We start from the raw sequence: 19,077 nt of genomic DNA, 5'->3' as shown, positions 1-19,077 counted from the left end.
AAATACAGCATATTATTAGGTCAGGCATAAATACAATCCAGAATTATTGTCTTATGACATTATTATGGTTGTATTTAGGTCTCTTACCTTTGCAGCAGACTGCCCTCTGAAAAACGCAACAATTCTATTTTAAATCTCAAAAATCCAGCAAAATAGCGAATCCCTTTTGTTTTTAAATCCCACGGCAGGGCTTTTTTTTTTTTCTTTTTTTTTTTTTTTTGCGTTTTCACGCACGCCAAACACCCCTTTCCATTCCGTTACAACAGGGGCAATATGCGTGTTTCATCCGGCAGCTATCAGGGTTGACTATACCAGAAGAATCGGGTCTGCTCTATTTTGATAGCGGCAATGTGCACTTCTCTCGGTCGTTGCCTCCCTCGCAACTGGCTCAATCCATTCTCAGTAACAAGGGGTACTGTGAAAACATGACATTGCAATATGTTGCTGTCCTAGACTAGAGATGTGCACTTGAACGCGTATTCTAACCGCCCATGAAACAAGGTTATGTCCCAGTTCATAGCCCAAGAATTACACAGCCCATACAAGGCAGGTTTTAAATTCAATATATCGCTATCTTTTAATCATTCATTTAACAAACACACACTATATAATTATTGCACCAGAATATGCTGATTTTAAAACTAGAGACACCAATTAAAAGTACAGTTCTCCCATTAACCAAAGGTAGGTACACCCAATATTTATTGAAACGTACTCATTAATAAAGTAGCCATTTTAATTAAAGGTCTATAGAAATACAATATGTAAGTCTAAAAAGATTTCCACGAAAATAAGCAATGACCTAAATTCACCTCCAAGCACGGCCACGGGATAAATATGTACTATAACTTAAAAATCAAGCTTATATTGGTTGCAGGATTTGCGCAATACATTTTTTTTTTTAATTTGAGTTTTTATTCGAATGCCATTCGTATTGCAGTATATGAAAAGCATGCAGCTACCTTGTTGTTCCGGCGTCTCGTCAGACAGTCGCGCGTTGCACTTCCAATAGGAGCCTGCTTTCAGGAGCATCCAAGCACCGGTTGCTTTAGCAACCCCTTCACTGGTGGTGGAATATAGAGCTGGCTGATGGGGACTTTAAACAGATTACTGATTTATTATTATCGGGGGTTCATCATGTGACCAGCGCGCCTTTTACATACAGTAAGACAGGGAGTCTGGTGTTTTTTTTTTTTTTTTTCATTTATTATCATCCCCAGCACCTCAGTCCCATGTATTTATGATGGCATGCATTATAAATAATAAATATCCTATTATTAACAATGCAAGATAGCATTAAAAAATACATACAAGTACTAAACTATTCTAGAATACAGTCGGTGGACAGTTGCTTTTATTTCAAAGATACGCATGTTAAATATATTTGCTTTTTTCCCCCTATTGTCACGTTCATATAAACGACGTTTTAGACGAGCCTGTTCAGTTTTACAACCCATTTTTCGCCACTGCTGGGTTCCTGCATCCTATTTATGGGGAGAAGCGTCGGGTCATTGAGGGGCATGCTGGAACAACGCTTGCAAGTACAGAATAGGTCACTGACGCAACAAAGGGCTGCTGATGCCATCGGACCGGCACGTGCCCTGTCTGACCTTCATTCTGAAATCTGAACTTGAATGGCGTCGACACAATTCCATTTAAAGTACGATGTAAATAACGCCTGATAATAAACATTTTTTAAAAATCACGTGACGTTTAAAAATAGGTTTAATGATTTGTGTGGCTACTGAACATATTTTTCTTATGTCTCATTCCAGTGATAGTATTTAGATGCTTGTTTTTTGTAATTTAGAAAACGTTATTGTTATTATTATATATATTTTTTTTAATTAGCAGGCTCTACTTCCTTGCGTACGTCATTTAATTTTAATGACGCATTCCTTAGTGATTGACCACGTTTCCAAGCAGAGGTGAACGAACCTTTCAGCGGAAACAGCTCGCAGTTAAAATGCAAGGAGGTAATTAGCCAAACACACACAAATCCAGTACAATAAAATGCCGTAAATGCTAAATGTGGAGAATGTCAGAGATTTGCATCTGCAAGAGAGCTGTGCTTACCACGCCAAATTCCAAGAACAGGACTGATCAGCGCTATAAGAAGCTGTGTTCTTATATATTTTGAAACAGTAATGGTATACATCAATAAAACACAATTTCTTCTGTTGATTTGTTGTGCATTTTAAATCAAACCACTGTAATTGGAAGTCTTTGAAGATTGTCAAAATAAGCAAATTAGTGATTGCATAATTTAATTAATGACTTTAATAGGCCACACATGCAACTCATTTGAAATAGTAAAAGAAAATGAAGACAGTCACACATGATAAAATGCAGGAGACTTTTTAGAAGTTGTTTATGATGTCCAATTAAAGCACAAAGTAATCAAACATTTTCACACATAAAAATTGAAATTCCAACACACAGAGGTTTTTTTGCAGGTAGGTATATAAAGCTTATAAATGACAAATGCTGAGGTGTTCTGCTATACAATGCTTAGATTCTTAGATTTATCCAATAAACAGAAACAGAGACAACACCCCAGGCCTGCCTGTGCGATTCAAACCACACCAGCGGTGGCCTTAAGCCAAAACACACACATATTGTATATAGTTCATGCTATTGACTTTCACAAGCCTCATACAAATTTGCCTTTCCCTCTGCGGTGCTTTTCATCATTGATTTATGGTGCAGAAAGTTATGACCATGAACAGGTTATGCTAATCCCCTGATAATCTCAAGTACTGGCACTTGTGTTATTCATGATTAAACATTAGTGATCCAAATACACAGCACCTCATACATTACGCTTGCCACCCACTCTTTCACTGTTCTTTTCACTGCTTAAATCAGATTTTTACATGCATCTTTTTCAAACAATGCACAGTTTACAGTAAGTTGTACTGGTACTAAAAAGATTACAGGCAAAGATTTGACTCCAGTCTTGAATTAACTCCTATTTTTTGGAAGGAGTTCAGAAGCTGTTCTTCAAGTCTACTTGCCTGTGATATACATATTATTATTAATTATTTCTTAACAGACTCCCTTATCCTGGGCGACTTACAATTGTTACAAGATATCACATTATTTTTACAAACAATTACCAATTTATACAGTTGGGTTTTTACTGGAACAATCTAGGTAAAGTACCTTGCTCAAGGGTACAGCAGCAGTGTCCCCCACCTGGGATTGAACCCACGACCCTCCGGTCAGGAGTGCAGAGCCCTAACCACTACTCCACACTGCTGCCATATATAACACAGTCGAAGTGTCTTCTTTATAGAAGTAAGATACAGCACTAGATCTCGGTGATATAACCTATGTAACAAATATATCACTGAGAAACTAGAAGAGCAACTCCTGAACTCAAGTCAAAGCTCTTTGAAACACTTGTGTATCAAATACATTCAAAGCTAAATAATTGTGAGTGAGTTTGAACGACACAGCTGTAAAGACTACCCAAGTTCTTATACACAACAATAGACTCAATAATGTCATAGTGTAGATCTCCCTTTTAAGATCAGTACTCATACAGTCCAGTATAATAAACTGGTGCATAAATTATTACTGTTACTGTAGACTCCTTTGACCTTCCCAAATACAACAAAATGCCACCTCCAGAGTGGCTTTAAATAAATTAACTGTTTAAATGTCTTTTCTGATTTCTAAACCTATAAATCTCATATTTCTACTTTCAGTGAAAAGGTTACATTAATAACGTGTCAGGCACGGCAATGCAAAGTGCATCGAGACGTTGTGCTTCTGTTTCCTGTTCAGCTCTACAGGGAGATCAATTGTAACCTGTTTCCTCTCAGCTCTGAAAACACAAGACGCAGCAAGAACACAAAGCTCCACACCTACCTGGAATTGGTCCTGGAAAAGCACACAAGTGAAATGGATCAGAAGACAATCCCAGGCCTACCAGGTCTAAGCCCCAATGAAAGGCATTCTGTTCCTACAGCCTGACTGTCCAGTTACTTGGGATTCAGTTCTGTAACTTCATGCCTCCTTCTCCAGTCATGCATAACCAAATATTCAAGGGCCTTTCACTGAAGTAAAGAGGGGGGCTAGAGGGTCTTGACTTCCTTGAGAAAAACAGGTAGCAGCTTAACTTTCACAGCCAGAAAATGACTGTTGTCATTTTTAACCTATTTAAAAAAAAAAAAATCATATTGATTCAGTATTATGTGCTACAGGTGTTGTATAAATTAAAAGCATACAAATGCCTTGAAGCTGTGTTTGCCTCAGTAAGGGTTATGCATTAACTCTGTTTTAAATATATTGAATTGCCTATTAACCTGACTGTGTGTAATATTGAACTACGCTTGTTAGAACCAGAACTTTGCAGCTGACAGGAAGTTCTTTTTGCTTTTGTTTATGCTGTGCTGCAGTTTGGATACATTATTGAGAAACATTTTCAAAGCGTTTACTCCCTACTGTAATTAACTCCTACTTTTTCTTGACAGGAGACAATTCCATGTTCAAAGATCAACGCTCAGCATTGTAAGATGTAAAGTGTCGTGTGGGATGATTGACTGTTTGTCCCAGGATCTCGCCTTCTGGACTGATATGAGCCGCCCTCGTTTGAGGTGCGACCTCTGACGTCGGTCACCAAGGCCAGGTGATGAAGGACTACCGGCCCCCAGAACAGAGATACAGTTGCAAAGAAGGCGGTGGGGAGGTGGAGGAGAAAGGCTGGCAGAATAAGTATTGGAAGGTGAGCCTGGACTACATTGGTTGAGGAACCAATAGGATTAGCGAAGCGAGCTGAGTCTCCCTCCTAGAACTACGGCAAGCCTCAATTGAATGTCACAAGATGAGAAAACTTGAGTGACCGTGGAATGTATCACTGTTTAGTTTTTGATTTGCAAGAACTGTTTTTTCTTCTTTCAACAAGCTAAAGACTGGAGTTAATGCTTTGGAAATAAGGCCCATTGTTTGAAATAAATACTATTTTACATAATTACATATAGATGACTATTGTACTATGACTACTACTAATTATAATATAAATTACTTATTTTTATGCTAATCGTTTACTTTTGCCCATCTTGTCTGGGGGTCACATTTCTTTTAAATACTTTTTTTTTCTCAAATGAATCCTTTAACAGCATTGTGCCTCCAAACACCTTGCAGTAGCTCTAACCCATGGGAGACATCGCCCTCTGCTGAGCAACCAGCACCTAGTCTAAAACTTTCCAAAACAAAGCCCAGATCTGATGAGATCAATTGCCACCTGTTCAGGTGTTGTAAACTAATATTTAATAAGGTACATTTTAAGGTAATATTATTTTGTTTTCTTATAAATATATGGAATTGTTAACAAATAATATTAGTCTTAATAAGTAGACGGTTAGCTATGAGGCATTCACAAGGATATTCACATCCCCTACTTACTATTCAGTCCTGCGCCTCTCTCAAGTAGAAACTGTCACTTGTCTAGCGTTTCTGATGGGCAGAGCTCAGACCACCAAAATCAATCTTAACATAGCTGTGTTTGTACCCACGTCTCCAGAGCAGAAGGGCCCGGAATGCTTGCTATTATTACTGTGCGTTCATTACATCCTGAAACTCACTATCACCTGTACTGCTTTCACTCGTCAAAGCTATTTTGTAATTCAACACTAGGTGGCAGTGCTCCCTTTTTAATAACTGAACACTCACCTGGTAACAACAATATGCAATCTCTCTCTCTCTCTCTCTCTCTCTCTCTCTCTCTCTCTCTCTCTCTCTCTGATCCCATTACATTTTTTTTTTAAATTAGATATATATAAGGAATTATAAATCATGGTTAAAAATGAATATTTATTTATTTGATAAAACAAAAGAAAGAGACTGTTCGAGGTTCGAGTGAGTTTCATCAGCTCGTGAACTATTAATTATTGACATTAAGCAGTCGATAAAATTCAGGTTGCACTCACAGGTAGCTAGCTCAGAAAAAAAATCGCTTTATTATAGTTCTGTGCCTTCTTGTGCGTTACAATATATCTAAAATTGTATGGGGGGGTACTGTTGCAGAAAAGCCATACCTTGAACGATGTTGAACCTAAAAAAAGCTACATTTCTTAAGTGATAATACGAGATCACCTCACCGTAATACTGGTGAGACTACCCAGATTAAAAACCAAGTTGTGATTTTAATGGGTTCACTCCAGGCATCACTTTGGTTTATGTCGGTTTACACGGTGCACCGTGCTTTTCCTTTGTCGACACCATAAATACATTTTCTACAAGTATAATAAACTTCAATAAACACACAGAGCAGATTACATGCAGGAAAGCACAGTGGTCATAACACAGGGTCAAGCGGGGTAATAGTTTCGCACCTCATTTCCAACGAAGGTAATTTAATAGTAAACGCATTTGGATATAAACTGTGTGACTCGCCACCAAGTCAAGCAAGGCTGCCCACGGTCGATCTACACGCTGCATCCTATTGTTATTTGTTATTTTTCATTTTGTGACATTGAATTTAGCAACTCCATTCTTGTAAAAAGCGTGTATTCTAGTAATCAACATGCCAACCAATTACTTCTCAAGGGCAGTTAAACCCTAGTTTTACCAGTGGACCTGCCAGACCGTAATACCGCCCGCGGGGAGGTTTTAAACTTGTCAGGGCTTTTCAACCTCGGTTCTCACCTCCCTGCGGGGACAGTTACAAAGCCTCCAACACTCGCTGTGCCAGCTGAAGGTGAAAATTACACTGGTGTGTGTTTCACCCATTGCTCACCAGAATGATTTGTACTAACTAATTGTCAACATTTTTTTAATGATGCATGGGGAGAAACCCGCATAACGGGGCGCTGCGGCCCGACACAGCCAGTGAGACATTACAGAACTGCGGGGTCGAGTGATTCTCTTCAAGCCCAAAGAACAACTGGGTGTGGATCAGGTAAGAAGCAGGTTTGGGGCAAGACGAAGGCTTTGTATTTATTTATTTTTCAGATCGTATTATTATTATTATTATTATTATTATTATTATTATTATTATTATTTATAGGTTGGATTTAGGATTACTCATTCGGCATTATTATTATTATTATTATTATTATTATTATTATTATTATTATTATTATTATTATTATTATTATTATTGTGTGTTTTCATTTTTAGACATAAATAACTAAAAACAGGGTCCCAGCATTGCAACGGAATAGCTATCTCAGTTAGGCTTCATTGGGTATACTTTTCTACAAATAAACACGTTTAACAAATTGGACTATTAGACTATTCATATTTTTGAAAATTAATTAAAGCCATTATTGTTGGCTGTATGTATGTTAGACTGTGACAATATAACTGCAAACAGAATAAATAAAATATTCTTCCATAGTTTTATTATGTATGGTCGACTTTATCTTTATACTTTTTGTCGCATTATTATTATTATTATTATTATTATTATTATTATTATTATTATTATTATTATTATTATTATTATTATTATAAGCGCACAAATATATTCAGCATTAAAGGCTGTCGTTCCACTGAACAAAGTCCTACCATTTGTGTTTAGCTTTGAGACAGGTAAAGGGACTTAACAATATAATCTGTATGCCGTATTGTACACTATTTCACGCATATCGATTCCCGTTCAGGGCGAGTACTTAAAGGACAAACCAACACAGTACTTTTTTTTTAATCTTCTATTTTTATTTTTTTTCAAAACGCCACTAAACTTTTTGTATACCAAACTTCGAAAGAAAATTCACTCAAATATAATCTGCTGTAAAGCTATTAATCATTCTCTGTCGCACCTCGGTCTCATTGTGGAGCTCATAATCGCACGCTTTATCGTTCCCCGCTTCATTAAAACCCAAATGTTATAATTTACTTTTGATTTGTGGCATGGGTTCTTTTGCCATGGCATTAAGATTCCTGGGGAGTTTAAACGCCTTTCATCTTTATTTCGGTGTACAAAAACCGAGTCAGAAAAAGCAGAGATTAAAAAGTGTAATAATTAAGTATTACTGTACCATGTTTCTGTAATATAAGGTTTCCCAACTTGTCATCATTTTAAATTAGGCGGTAGGTCGTTATTTGATGACTAGAATCTGTTTGTTCTGTGTAACCATATCCCCAAAGTGTAATTACCTTCGCTTAACCTAAGTGAATGCATACATGTCAGGTCTCCCGTTTTGACCAGGACCCTCCCGTTTTAAAGACCAATCTTCCTGTCAGAAAATATATATGTAGTACATCGTTAGAATTTTATAATTTTAGAATCCTCAGTAGTTCAATAATAACTAGTACCAAAAAAAATGTAACTACTGAAAAAAAAGTAATTTGTATAACCATCCCCACTCCCCTCCCTCTGAAATCGGTTGACTTGAAAGGCAGGGCCGCTTTTTTTCTTATGAGACTTGCCAACACTGGTATGAACGACGCATTTTGCTATAGCGTCAGGCGCAAATGTGCGAAATGGCGAAGCGTCGTGTGTCTCCTGCTCGCGGAGCGAAAAGATTAAATGTGCTTCGAGATTTAATAACGATGTGACAAAGGAGTTTAAGCGCATTCACGAAAGTGACAAAGGCATTTCTACCTTCCTTTGTACTTTGTGCCAAATGACTTTGAGTTATGAAGCAGGTGGAAAGAACGACGTTAAGTGTCACATGGAATTCAAAATGCATCTGTCTTACATCACGACGCAGGAGGAGAACCACAGTTGCTTCAGGACAGCATGAAGTGTTATCGGTAGGTTCATCGCATTTCATTTATTGTGATCATGATTTATTTACACTCAATGTCTCGTAAAAAGCGTTGAAAGTTTGTGCTTCACTCCATGGACTCAGTTACATGGTATTATTGCAGAGCATGTGTCCAGTGAATATACATAAAAAAAAATGTAAACTCGAGCTATTGAAAGCTTAATTCAAGGCTCGAAGTCAACATGTATTTGGTAGCAACACTCTTAATTTGGTACTTGCTTTTTACGCAGCAACGTTCTGCTGATACCTCATGCTGCAGTAGGCCGATGTATGACCATCTTGCTACCTACTTTCCAGACTGATAGCAAATCCTCACTACTGCACTGCCTTAAAAAAGTTAACTTCTAGCCCTGTGTCAAGCATTTTCATAAACTGTGTTGCCCCTTTTGCATGTTGCATTCAAGCAGTTGTTTTTAATATGTAACATATACCTTCCTAAGTGAGTGTGTTTTCTTTGCGTGGGTGAATTATGTATTGATTCTGTATTTTTTTTTTTTTTTTAGGTCATCAGAGCAGTTTGCAAACTTTGTTGCCCAGCACGACTTGGGAGTTGGGAAAGGACTCCATCGAAAGCCTGCTTTCCTGCAAACTGAACATTGACAGCTGCTGGTATGATGATTCCAACATCTTGAGAGTCTTGAGAGATTGCAAGTCTGCCACTTGGGCATATAACAAGCACCACAAAACAAAACCCTGATTCAACATCATCTTCTCTAAGGCTCCTCTAAAGGACTCTTATGCTGTTTTCTTGTTTAGTTCCCTCCCGCAGGCTCCCCAGTGCCACTTCGCACGCTTAACACTATCCCTTGCAAAATTCCTGGGACCTTGACAGGTATGTGAATGCCAACCGACATATATGCAAATAAGCAAAACTCAAACCCCTAAAACATCAACAACAAAAAAGTACCCGGTAGCTACATTTTTAATATTATATAGGCCTACAGTAAACCGTAGTGCAACCAGATGGGGTCATCAAGTGCTTAGTAGGATGTCAAGTAATTAATTGACAAGCTAATTGAAACACATTTTTGGTAATTGATTTAATTAACTTCATGATGCATTATTTAAACATTCCCTTGGCGAGCTAACACAGATTTACTGTATTAAAACACACCGTTTTAACTCGCCTATATAGCGTTTTTGTCTATTGCTAGAGTAGGTACGGGTAACCTAATCTTAATTTGGATCTGTAAACATGTTCCCCCGGACTAGCACGCTACCTCCCCAGGCTGGCTAACTCAAAAGGAAACATTAACTTTGAAAAAGGCTCAAAAACAAATTTGTTCTAAACCCGACAAATCCCACTTAACGACTTTGACACCTCCAGTCAATTATTGGTGTTCAAAAGACCCCCCCCCCCCCCCCCCCCCCGAGCCATTTTCACACCTTGTACACACAAATGAGAAAGGACGAAATAAAAGAAGTGGGTGGAGGAGAACAAAACAAAACGCGATTTTTTTTTTGTAACGACAGCATTAGGTTCTCTTCTATTCTAAGATGATTGGTTTTTAAGGCGCTACTTTCCCACAGGTGTACCCCCCCCCGGAGTCTATTCAGAGCAAACACAGGAATTTGACTCATTTCCCAAACCAAGCAAAATGATTACTACCTTCATCCTGACGCCTCCATCCTTTCACCAGAGTTTAATACACTGCAGGTCTTATTCCAACACTTTGATCTCGCAGTGTTCCGCTTGTAGTTAACACGCAGCAGCATAACAACTCGGGTCCGTAACTCAGACACAGGAGCGATTCAGCACTGTGTGCAGGCTAATCAACATTCAACTACATCGTCTGTGATACAAGTCTTGGCAGGTGCCACTGCAGAAACCAATTTTTAGGGGTTCAATGGAAGAACAAATATCCCATCCCGTAGTCCTGCATCACTAGTAAATGGATTTGGGGTACCTCCTGTCATTTGTCTGTTCATACCAATATATCTATTGAGCAAGAGGTCTGATTGGGGTTAAATGAGTAATACATACCCCCCCCCTCACTCCCCCCCTCCATCTAGGTGTTGTTAATTTCTAGAAAATATACACTTTGACATTCCACTGTATTTGAAACCATTTGTTTATTTTGCCTAGGATTCAAGGATACCAAGATATGTAGTAAGCAAGCAAACACACTGTGATCTATAGGCGAAAACTGTCCCAGCTCTTACTCCTCCTCGGTAACACAAACCAAGTGCAGGTTTGGCATTTTTTGGTAGGCAAGCTGCCAGGGTATGCCAAAAAAAAGAAGATAGAACATTTTTGCTTTTTTGTATTTTAAAAATAGATTTCCCAATGCAGACTGTGTTGATATAGCTGTTTTAGCTTCTGGGGATGGTCTTCATCAATATTGAACCCCCCCCCCCCCCCCCCCCCGAACTTCTTTGAATCAAATATGTTCCCACTGCTTATTGATTCATTAAAATAACAGTTTGTGGTTATCCGAGTGTTAGATCTGAAATTCTCAACTTATCATCAGAGGTATTAAATAACTGGACACCCTTTCAGGCAATTTAACATGACTTTAAGTACTGCAGTGTGAAAAGGGGTGCATTCTGTGTTGAGCCATAGAACTGCAGCTTAGGAAAACATCGCCTCGGGATACGTTTAGGAGAGAGTGCGCTTAGCAGCTCAAATGATGCAATCTATCCAGGTAAAGCCTCTTAAAGAACAGAAATGATGTGGTGTGACTTAAATCATGTAAACCGAGATGCTTAGGTTCAGGCCAGAAAAAAAAAAAAAAAAAAAAATACACGCAAGTGACTCGATTCAATTTAAAGGTATTTTCAAATTGGTAAAAATATCTTATTTTAAAGAACTTAAGAAATATTTGGCAGGGTAATTAAAAAGCATAGAGAATGTTATATTGCCAAAAGTTTAGTAAAGATTTATATAATGCTCTAGTTAGATACTACTTAGGATAGTGTGTCCAGATTAGGAAATCTCACTACAAAAAAAGACATTACTGCACTACAGGGAAGGGCAACTCAGCCGATCCCAGGGTGTAATGGTATGATCTGTCAGGACAAGGGCCAACATAACTTTTCTAATGCTTTTATGATTCCAAATGTTGCTTCACAACAGGAAAGCATAACGACTCAACAGCATGCCCAACCCTGTTAAAAACCGGTTGAACAATAGTTGAATCTAAAAACTGGCATGCTTGCAAACATGTGACAATTCGTAAGATTTCTTGTATTATGCTGGACCATGAGGAAATGAATTTGAGTTCAAATGCAGAAGATGGTTCATGTTTCCAAAATTTAATTTTCACTTTGACTGGTATAAAGCCCATTTAGCCAGCTACAGCATTGGTAGGATTAACACTTTCCATGCAGGAGGTATAAAGACCCCACATGAGTCTGCTGAATATGGACAGGAGTTGAGTGCTTATCCTAAAACCACTTATAGTGTCGTTAAATTCATCTGGGCCAAGAGGGGGATTTGATCAACCAATACCCTGCCGGGATAAGCCAATCCTGGATATTCCTGCATTTTACAGTACCCCTGGATTGCATGTGATTTTTATGGGATATCCCGGCATGACTACAGATAGGTGGTTGATGTAATCCAGGTTGATTCCGCAGTGTTGTGAAATCCAGTTGTGGTTTACCCCAGAATAATAGGCAATTCCACTTTTGTGTGTCAGGAGAACAGTGGTCGATACAGACATCGCCAGCGTTGCCTATGATCTGCAAGTTCTCTCTGTGAAAGGTGACGGGTTGATTTTATCAGCCAAATGCCCTGCTACAGGGATCTTATTTAATAGGACAGAATTTATTTATTTATTTAAGTGTTCCTAGTGTCTTACATGTTACTACATGGTAGGCTGTTTCATGCATGCGTAAAAAGTGCTTTCTACATTTCTGAACCTACTTTTATTTGGCTTCCATTAATGCCCTCTCATCCTAAATCACAGTGAAGTATTGACCTAGGGTAACTTTATTTTGACCATTTAAGGATTTTTATTTCTTCAATGAAATCGCCTCTTTCCTGTCTTTTTTTTCTGAAAAAATATTTGCCTAGATAAAAAAAACAGAATAGCTTATGCCCAAATATAAACATTTATTGCTGGATCATATTTCCATTGCTGTTCTCTTTTTAGCTGGAAAGCGTTGACAAATACAGTAATATTAATTAGATACATTAATTTCCATGTTTATATACTGTAATGACCTTTTTGTTTTAATTAACATTCTAATTTTGTTATTTAAAAGGATTTAAGTATAAAAAATAAATATTTTTCTTAATAAAAAAAAAAAAAAGCTATGAGACAGACCAGTCCTATTTACACTTTGAATACCGTTAAGGTAAAGTCGGTGATTTTCTGTTGCGCTTGGCCCGTTTCGGCTGAGCAAAGCTGATGAAGTCAAAGTGTTTGTGTCTCTCGTTGGGGAAAGGCAATGGGCCTTTGTGGAGCCGTTTTATAAAGTGGACCTCCCTCTGGTGCTCTCTTGTTTGGGACGCTTTCTTCGGACGCCCCTTCCTCGTAAAAGCAACGTACCAGCCTTCATATTTCGCGTTTTGAAACGCTGTGTAGTTGTTCTCCAAGACAATCTCTGTAAAGAGGCACTCTCTGCTTTTTCCAGACGGCTGAAAAAAAAAGAATAAATAGAAATATTAATAAAAAGGTATAGCTTCTGGTTTTCAGCATTAAAAAAAATAAAAGGTACTTATCGGTACTTAATTTCAGGACCACGAAACAGGTAAAAATCAGTTAAAACAACCCTCCTACCTACCCATGTTCCACAATAGAAACTGCTAAAAATCTGTATACATAAACAAGTTAAACAGTAATGTCATATTAGCAGTACTAACATCAATAAAACAAAACGCGTTATAGCCGCAGCTTGTGACACCAATAGAAGGCATTTGCTCACCTGAAAACCAAAGCCAGGTCAAATGAAGGAATTTTGGAAAACAAATACTGCGCTGCAGTCAGTTTGTCAGCTTTGTTGAAAGGAACTTTGTACACCCAACTTAAAAACATGAAAACACTCTTTTCACCAAAACAGTATTAAAATTAATAAAGTCTGCTTTGATTGTAGTAAATGCAGGCGTATTTTCCCAAGCTGGCAGCAGACATCAAGGATCGTTCTGAAATGTGAGGAGTGTGTGTGCATGTGACAGGCTGACCGGGGTAAGGAGACTCAGAGTCAGGATGTGCAGGGAAAATAAAAGACTTTTAATTAAACAAAATACACAAAACAAAAGGCACGATGGCCAACCAAAAAGACAAACACAAAAACAGGCTTTAAACAAACTATACCAAAAAAGAACCACTCACTCTCTCACACAGGTCTTCTCACTCTCACTGAACCACACCCCAAACTCGCTCTAAACAATACAAAAAACACAAAACCACCACAAAATAGGCTGCACCCCATCACAGTACAACAACAAACCAGATACGAACTGACGTGGGAAGGCTTTCGCACGCATTCTTTCTCAGCAGGGGATGTTGGGAGATGGAGTTCAAAATAAAAACAAGTGGAGATTCTGATTTTATTATTCTAAAATAAATACCAGTAACGTGAAGATTAAATTTGGCAGGTATTTATCGGCAGAAATCGTTTACCGAAAACTGGCACCTACTACTTACACTACAGAAACAACATCCGTCCAGCTGCTAAGCTCCCAGAAAGAGTAATACGTTCCAGGACCTGCAGTATATTCATATATTGTATGTGGCTATATAGCAGGACTATAGAGCCATTCAAAAACATGTTTGCCAGCTCTGCGGATGGTTTGGCTATTTAGATTTTTTTTTTGTCTAGCTATGAAACAGTTAAGATACGTAGAGATTCTTCATACCACCGTTGCTATGAGTAATGTATTGACTTAAAACCCATTACAATACATGATTTCTCTTTCTGGTTAGAAAACATTGATTCCTTTTTTCCATTTCCCAGCAGGAAATACATTTGTGACCTTTGAGTCTGAAGACACAGATTTTCACACAGACCAACACCCTCCCTGTTCTGCATTGACACAGAGCACAGGACCCAAAGGGGTCGAATTCAATGATGTAATCAACTGTGGATCTTAATACCGTCACCCTAAAACTGCTTCATTGCATTCCTTTTCTACTCTTGTTTCTGTATTTATTGGATTTCAAAGTGGGGGTTATAAAAACACTGGTGTGATTAATGCACAGCTAAAGGGCAGCTGTATACAGGGCTGGAAATAATACACCCATTGCATAGCAGTTTGGTCCATTCCTGGTTGTACTATTTAATAAGACACCTGAGCTTGTTACCTATATACGCTGGGGCTAATCAAGCTCCAGGAATGAGTGAAACTGCTGTGCATTAGGAGTCTTATTTCCATCGCTGAATTATTAGATCATAAAAAATAGATCCTGGACAGTAGAGATATCACTGTGGTTGCTTTATTATCCGATGCAAATCACCCTGAGGCTAGCACAGGTCCATCCACTCGTTAATACCCAGTTTTGTTGGTGCCCCCTATTGTAACTTTCCACAGGGATCTCAGTATCTGGGCTCAACCTTGTATCAGCTAAGCTAAAGTAGCAGCTCCTGATCCCAGTAGTGTTCCATATATTAACCAAGTTGATACAATTACTCTTCTTGTAGCCTACCTGTCATGATCATAAATCCATAAAAAAAACTAAATAGAAAAAACTCTGCAGACTAAAATTATGTTCATAAAGTTTTTTTTTTTGAATGTCAATCCTAAAATTTAAGGTGATGCAAAACTTTTGGCCACAGCTGTATTAGGTAATAATTTAGATGTGACGGTCTGTGACTATCACCACGCAACAAACAGATAACTTCATAGTACCAGTACTTCAGTGTAGTCCCACATACAGGAACAGCAGCTACACTATCATTTCAAAGCTGTTATTTATTTTCTGGGTGTTTTCACACTTGGCTTGCAAGTGTTTCAAACGTTCAGGTTTCAAATGAACCAAACTCACATAGAGCAACAAACGGAGCAGGAATACACATGTTAAATACAGTTTCAACACCTTACAGAATCAAAAACACACACAAAAAAACAGGCATTAAATGCATGATGAAGCTGGTCCTTGTCTGTTCATCTGTATGACTGGCTTGCCTCACAGCTTAACAGGAAGGATCATTATTGGAAGAGCGATCTCTTTAACTATTACTTAATATTCCATTCCTGGGAGGGCACAGTCTATTCTATGTGGGACGGTGACGGAGAGAGAAACTATTCTGACCTATAATCTATATCTTACTGTTACCCACAGACCAAAGTGAGATATGCTGTAAAGAATGGAGTGTCACAGGCTGTGCCTGAGCAGCAAATAATTTAGAAGAAATTCTTCACTGCGGCACAGTCCATTTTAAGCTATACTTTCTGAACTTCAGATGAAGAGACTAAAGGATTACTCCCCAGTTTAAAAATGTCAGGACATGATTTCCTTACCAGTTTATTATTGCAACAGACAGCTGGTTTAAGCTGATATAAATAAGAGTGAAACTAAAATGTTTCTTCAGTGTTAAATCAGATTGGATGATTGTTTAAGTCATGTATTATTGAAATGCCCGATGTATTAAATGTCTATGAGCCCAGGTATTTTTAAACTTTTTAAATGCTGTTCATTTTTTTTTTTTTTTTTTTTTTTTTACTTGTGGACCATCAATTTTAGCAACTTAAATACCTACACTGTATAAAATTGGCACAAGGTAAACTAGTGCGATATATGTACACACCACCGACTTGTACTATTAATTCAACTTTACAAAAAAAAAAAAAAAAGGTTCCGATTTGTGATTCCCCACTATAGCATAACCAGAACGCAGAATCCTGGTATATCGAAACAGCTATAACTGTAAGGATAGAAAGCTTCGAGCAGTATTTCTCACTTGTTCCAGCCCAATTCCTAAATACTTTACATCTAGGCTCATAGAAGACCTGTTTTGAGCCAGTTCAATATTTGAGGCATGGTCTGGGTTTTAAACAGTTACTGCAGATAAAAAGGTGAATGGCTTGCCTTTCCTACAAGTTTTCCTCTGCGGTTCATGCAGAGGTAGTGTCCGCTCTCGGCTCCTTTGATCCGAACCCGGCTGCCGAATGTATCCGTTTCCACATACAGTCTCGCTGCAACAAAATGACAATAGAAATCTGGTATTTTAGTTTGAAATACTTCCAAACAGTTTATTTATGAGCCAATAATGTATAATGGTATGTAATGGGCTTATATAGAAATATACTGGGTTTATTATTTTTTTTCCAAGCAGTGACTGATCTAAATTTCGCCACTCTAACTTCATATTCAGCCTGGGACTTGTAGGTTTCACCATGGAAATCAAAATCAATAGGCTACAGTCAATAACAATATAAAACTATTATTGACCCTTTTTAAATCTAATTGCAAATACACATTACCCACTTGAATTAGTATTTCCTTAAATAACAAAATGTGATTATATATATATATATATATATATATATATATATATATATATATATATATATATATATCACTAATGGCTTATTATATAAGTGCACAAAATATTAGTTTTTGCACTACAGCAAGATTCACTTTGCTCCAGTTGAGATGCATGTTCTGTGGTGCAGGATTCTTACCGAACGTATTGCCATCTTCTGCATTGGCGTTGATCTTTCTGCCTTGGATCTGAACGTGTTTCCCGCTGGTTCGACTGTAGAGCTGGTACACCCGGACCTGCCGCCGGCTCAGCTGGTCTGTCACGGCGCCCTGGTCCCTCACATACTGGTTAAAATTAGGAGACGGGTGATTTTCCCCCTTTTTTGCAAAGGGAAACATAAAATCAATTCTGACTGCGCTAAATCAGTAATTAAAAAAATGTATATAAAATAATTTTTAAAAATACACATGCCAATATACAGTGTGAGGCTGCCTCTTGAGCTAAGCAAGGGATTCACATTGAAAATATTAAAATTAATCAAACATTAAACTTACATTAACACATGCATTTATTTCGCTAATATCGGTTACCAGTTATTAATTATTAATATGAATTAATTTAACAAAAAATACGTGGGAGATGCTAATTGCTAATTGTAAGATATTCTTTAGCAAGGAATCGTTAAAAAAATATCAGTTAAATTTGCTAAAAAGGCAGATGCTGTGAATATGCTTTAAAAATTAAACACATAAACAAACAAATAAATAAATAGACACTTAAAATAATTTAAAATGTGAAATATATTCCAAGCAAATAAAAATTGTCCAAGAAGTAATTTAGCGACAGAACATAATTATATCCATAAACACACAACACAGGTTAGTAGCTTATATAACAATTGGTATTAAAAAGCACCGGGTGCTGATTGTATTCGCTCAACTCACCTGTGCATTGCACCACAGCACAAGGAAATGAAAAGATCTACAGAAATAAAAAAATAATAATAAAAATAGAATTAAGGACTACATTCAAAATTGCAGAATATGAAACTGTAGGGAAATCGCTTACATGTAAATGTAGCCGTGTGAATACATAGCTGCTGTTCTTCCGGCTGAGCCTGTCCCTCAGTGATTCTCAAACGATGTAAATCCCAAAATGGACAGAAATCCCAAATCTGGCAGTTCGACGAACTCGATAACATTAATAACTTTGCACAATTTATCCAAACCGTCCGGGGTTGGGTTTTAAGCCAACTTGTCGTTACTGCGCAATTACAGTAAATTGTCAAATATCATAAATCCATAAAAATGATTGGTAACGTAGTGGCACGCATTACTTCCTTGGTATACCAGTCAATTGAATCGTGTATTCACTGGTTGCATAGTACTAGTTCCATGAAGCAACGACAAGCCCGGTCTGCGTCTGTCATTCAGTTTCATCAAAAGTGGAATTATTTTAACTCGAAGAACCTTTCAAATCCATGGTCCTTAGCAGTTGCGCTTTTTTTTAATAGGATACAAATCTGCAACGCCTTTGCGCCTGAGTCAAAGCGTACGATTCTCCAATGCTCTAAATGAATAATGCCACTCTGCGTATTCCATCTGGTACTGCTATAGCCTGTCAATGCGTTCCCCCTGATCAGTCCAAGGGAGAAGTTTCCTTGCCTCTTGCCCGGTGCGGTGATTCACTATGAAACCAAGGTGTGAACAGAAAGAGAACGAGGCTGTGGCTTGCGAGAGGGGGTGGGGAGGGGTCTTGTGGGTGGGTATTTGCGAACGAACTAACTGGTGTTACCCTGGAAAGCCCAGTAGTTTTAAAGTGTTGGCTACTGCCTCCAGTGGGGGGCTAATGACGGGCTGCGTAGCAAATCGCTGCCCAGAGGCATCTCTTTTGCAAACACTTATCCACGGGCACCTTAAAGGGACAGTGCGCCGATTCCTGTGCATGGAAACCCAGAACGCATTTACATGATTAGAGTCCA

General features: G+C 38.0%; 2 protein-coding genes across 3 annotated transcripts in view; both read right to left on the bottom strand.

The window, feature by feature from the left end:
- LOC117971667 (dematin-like) overlaps positions 1 to 516 on the bottom strand; it is a 28,500-nt gene extending 27,984 nt beyond the window's left edge. Inside the window, exon 1 of the mRNA XM_059013656.1 lies at positions 88 to 516. The gene's annotated coding sequence lies outside the window, so the exon portion shown is untranslated. The remainder of the gene's footprint in view (positions 1 to 87) is intronic.
- A 12,014-nt stretch (positions 517 to 12,530) lies between these two features.
- LOC117966100 (fibroblast growth factor 17-like) lies at positions 12,531 to 19,038 on the bottom strand. Of its 2 annotated transcripts, none has more exons than XM_059013773.1 (5): positions 18,165 to 19,038; positions 18,041 to 18,077; positions 17,296 to 17,473; positions 16,700 to 16,806; positions 12,531 to 13,308 (listed from the first exon to the last, which is right to left on the bottom strand). In XM_059013773.1, the coding sequence occupies exons 1-5, from the start codon at positions 18,188 to 18,190 to the stop codon at positions 13,021 to 13,023; spliced, it is 636 nt and encodes a 211-aa protein (XP_058869756.1). In that variant the 5' UTR covers positions 18,191 to 19,038; the 3' UTR covers positions 12,531 to 13,020. The 2 variants fall into 2 exon arrangements, with proteins under 2 accessions (XP_058869756.1, XP_058869757.1); XM_059013774.1 differs by having other exon boundaries at positions 17,296 to 17,440.
- Positions 19,039 to 19,077: the final 39 nt, after the last annotated feature.

The sequence above is a fragment of the Acipenser ruthenus genome, chromosome 46, assembly GCF_902713425.1.
Source record: "Acipenser ruthenus chromosome 46, fAciRut3.2 maternal haplotype, whole genome shotgun sequence".
Taxonomy (NCBI): domain Eukaryota; kingdom Metazoa; phylum Chordata; class Actinopteri; order Acipenseriformes; family Acipenseridae; genus Acipenser; species Acipenser ruthenus.
The sequence above is the reverse complement of the archived record's forward strand: the minus strand, read 5'-3'. Positions and strand labels throughout refer to the sequence as shown.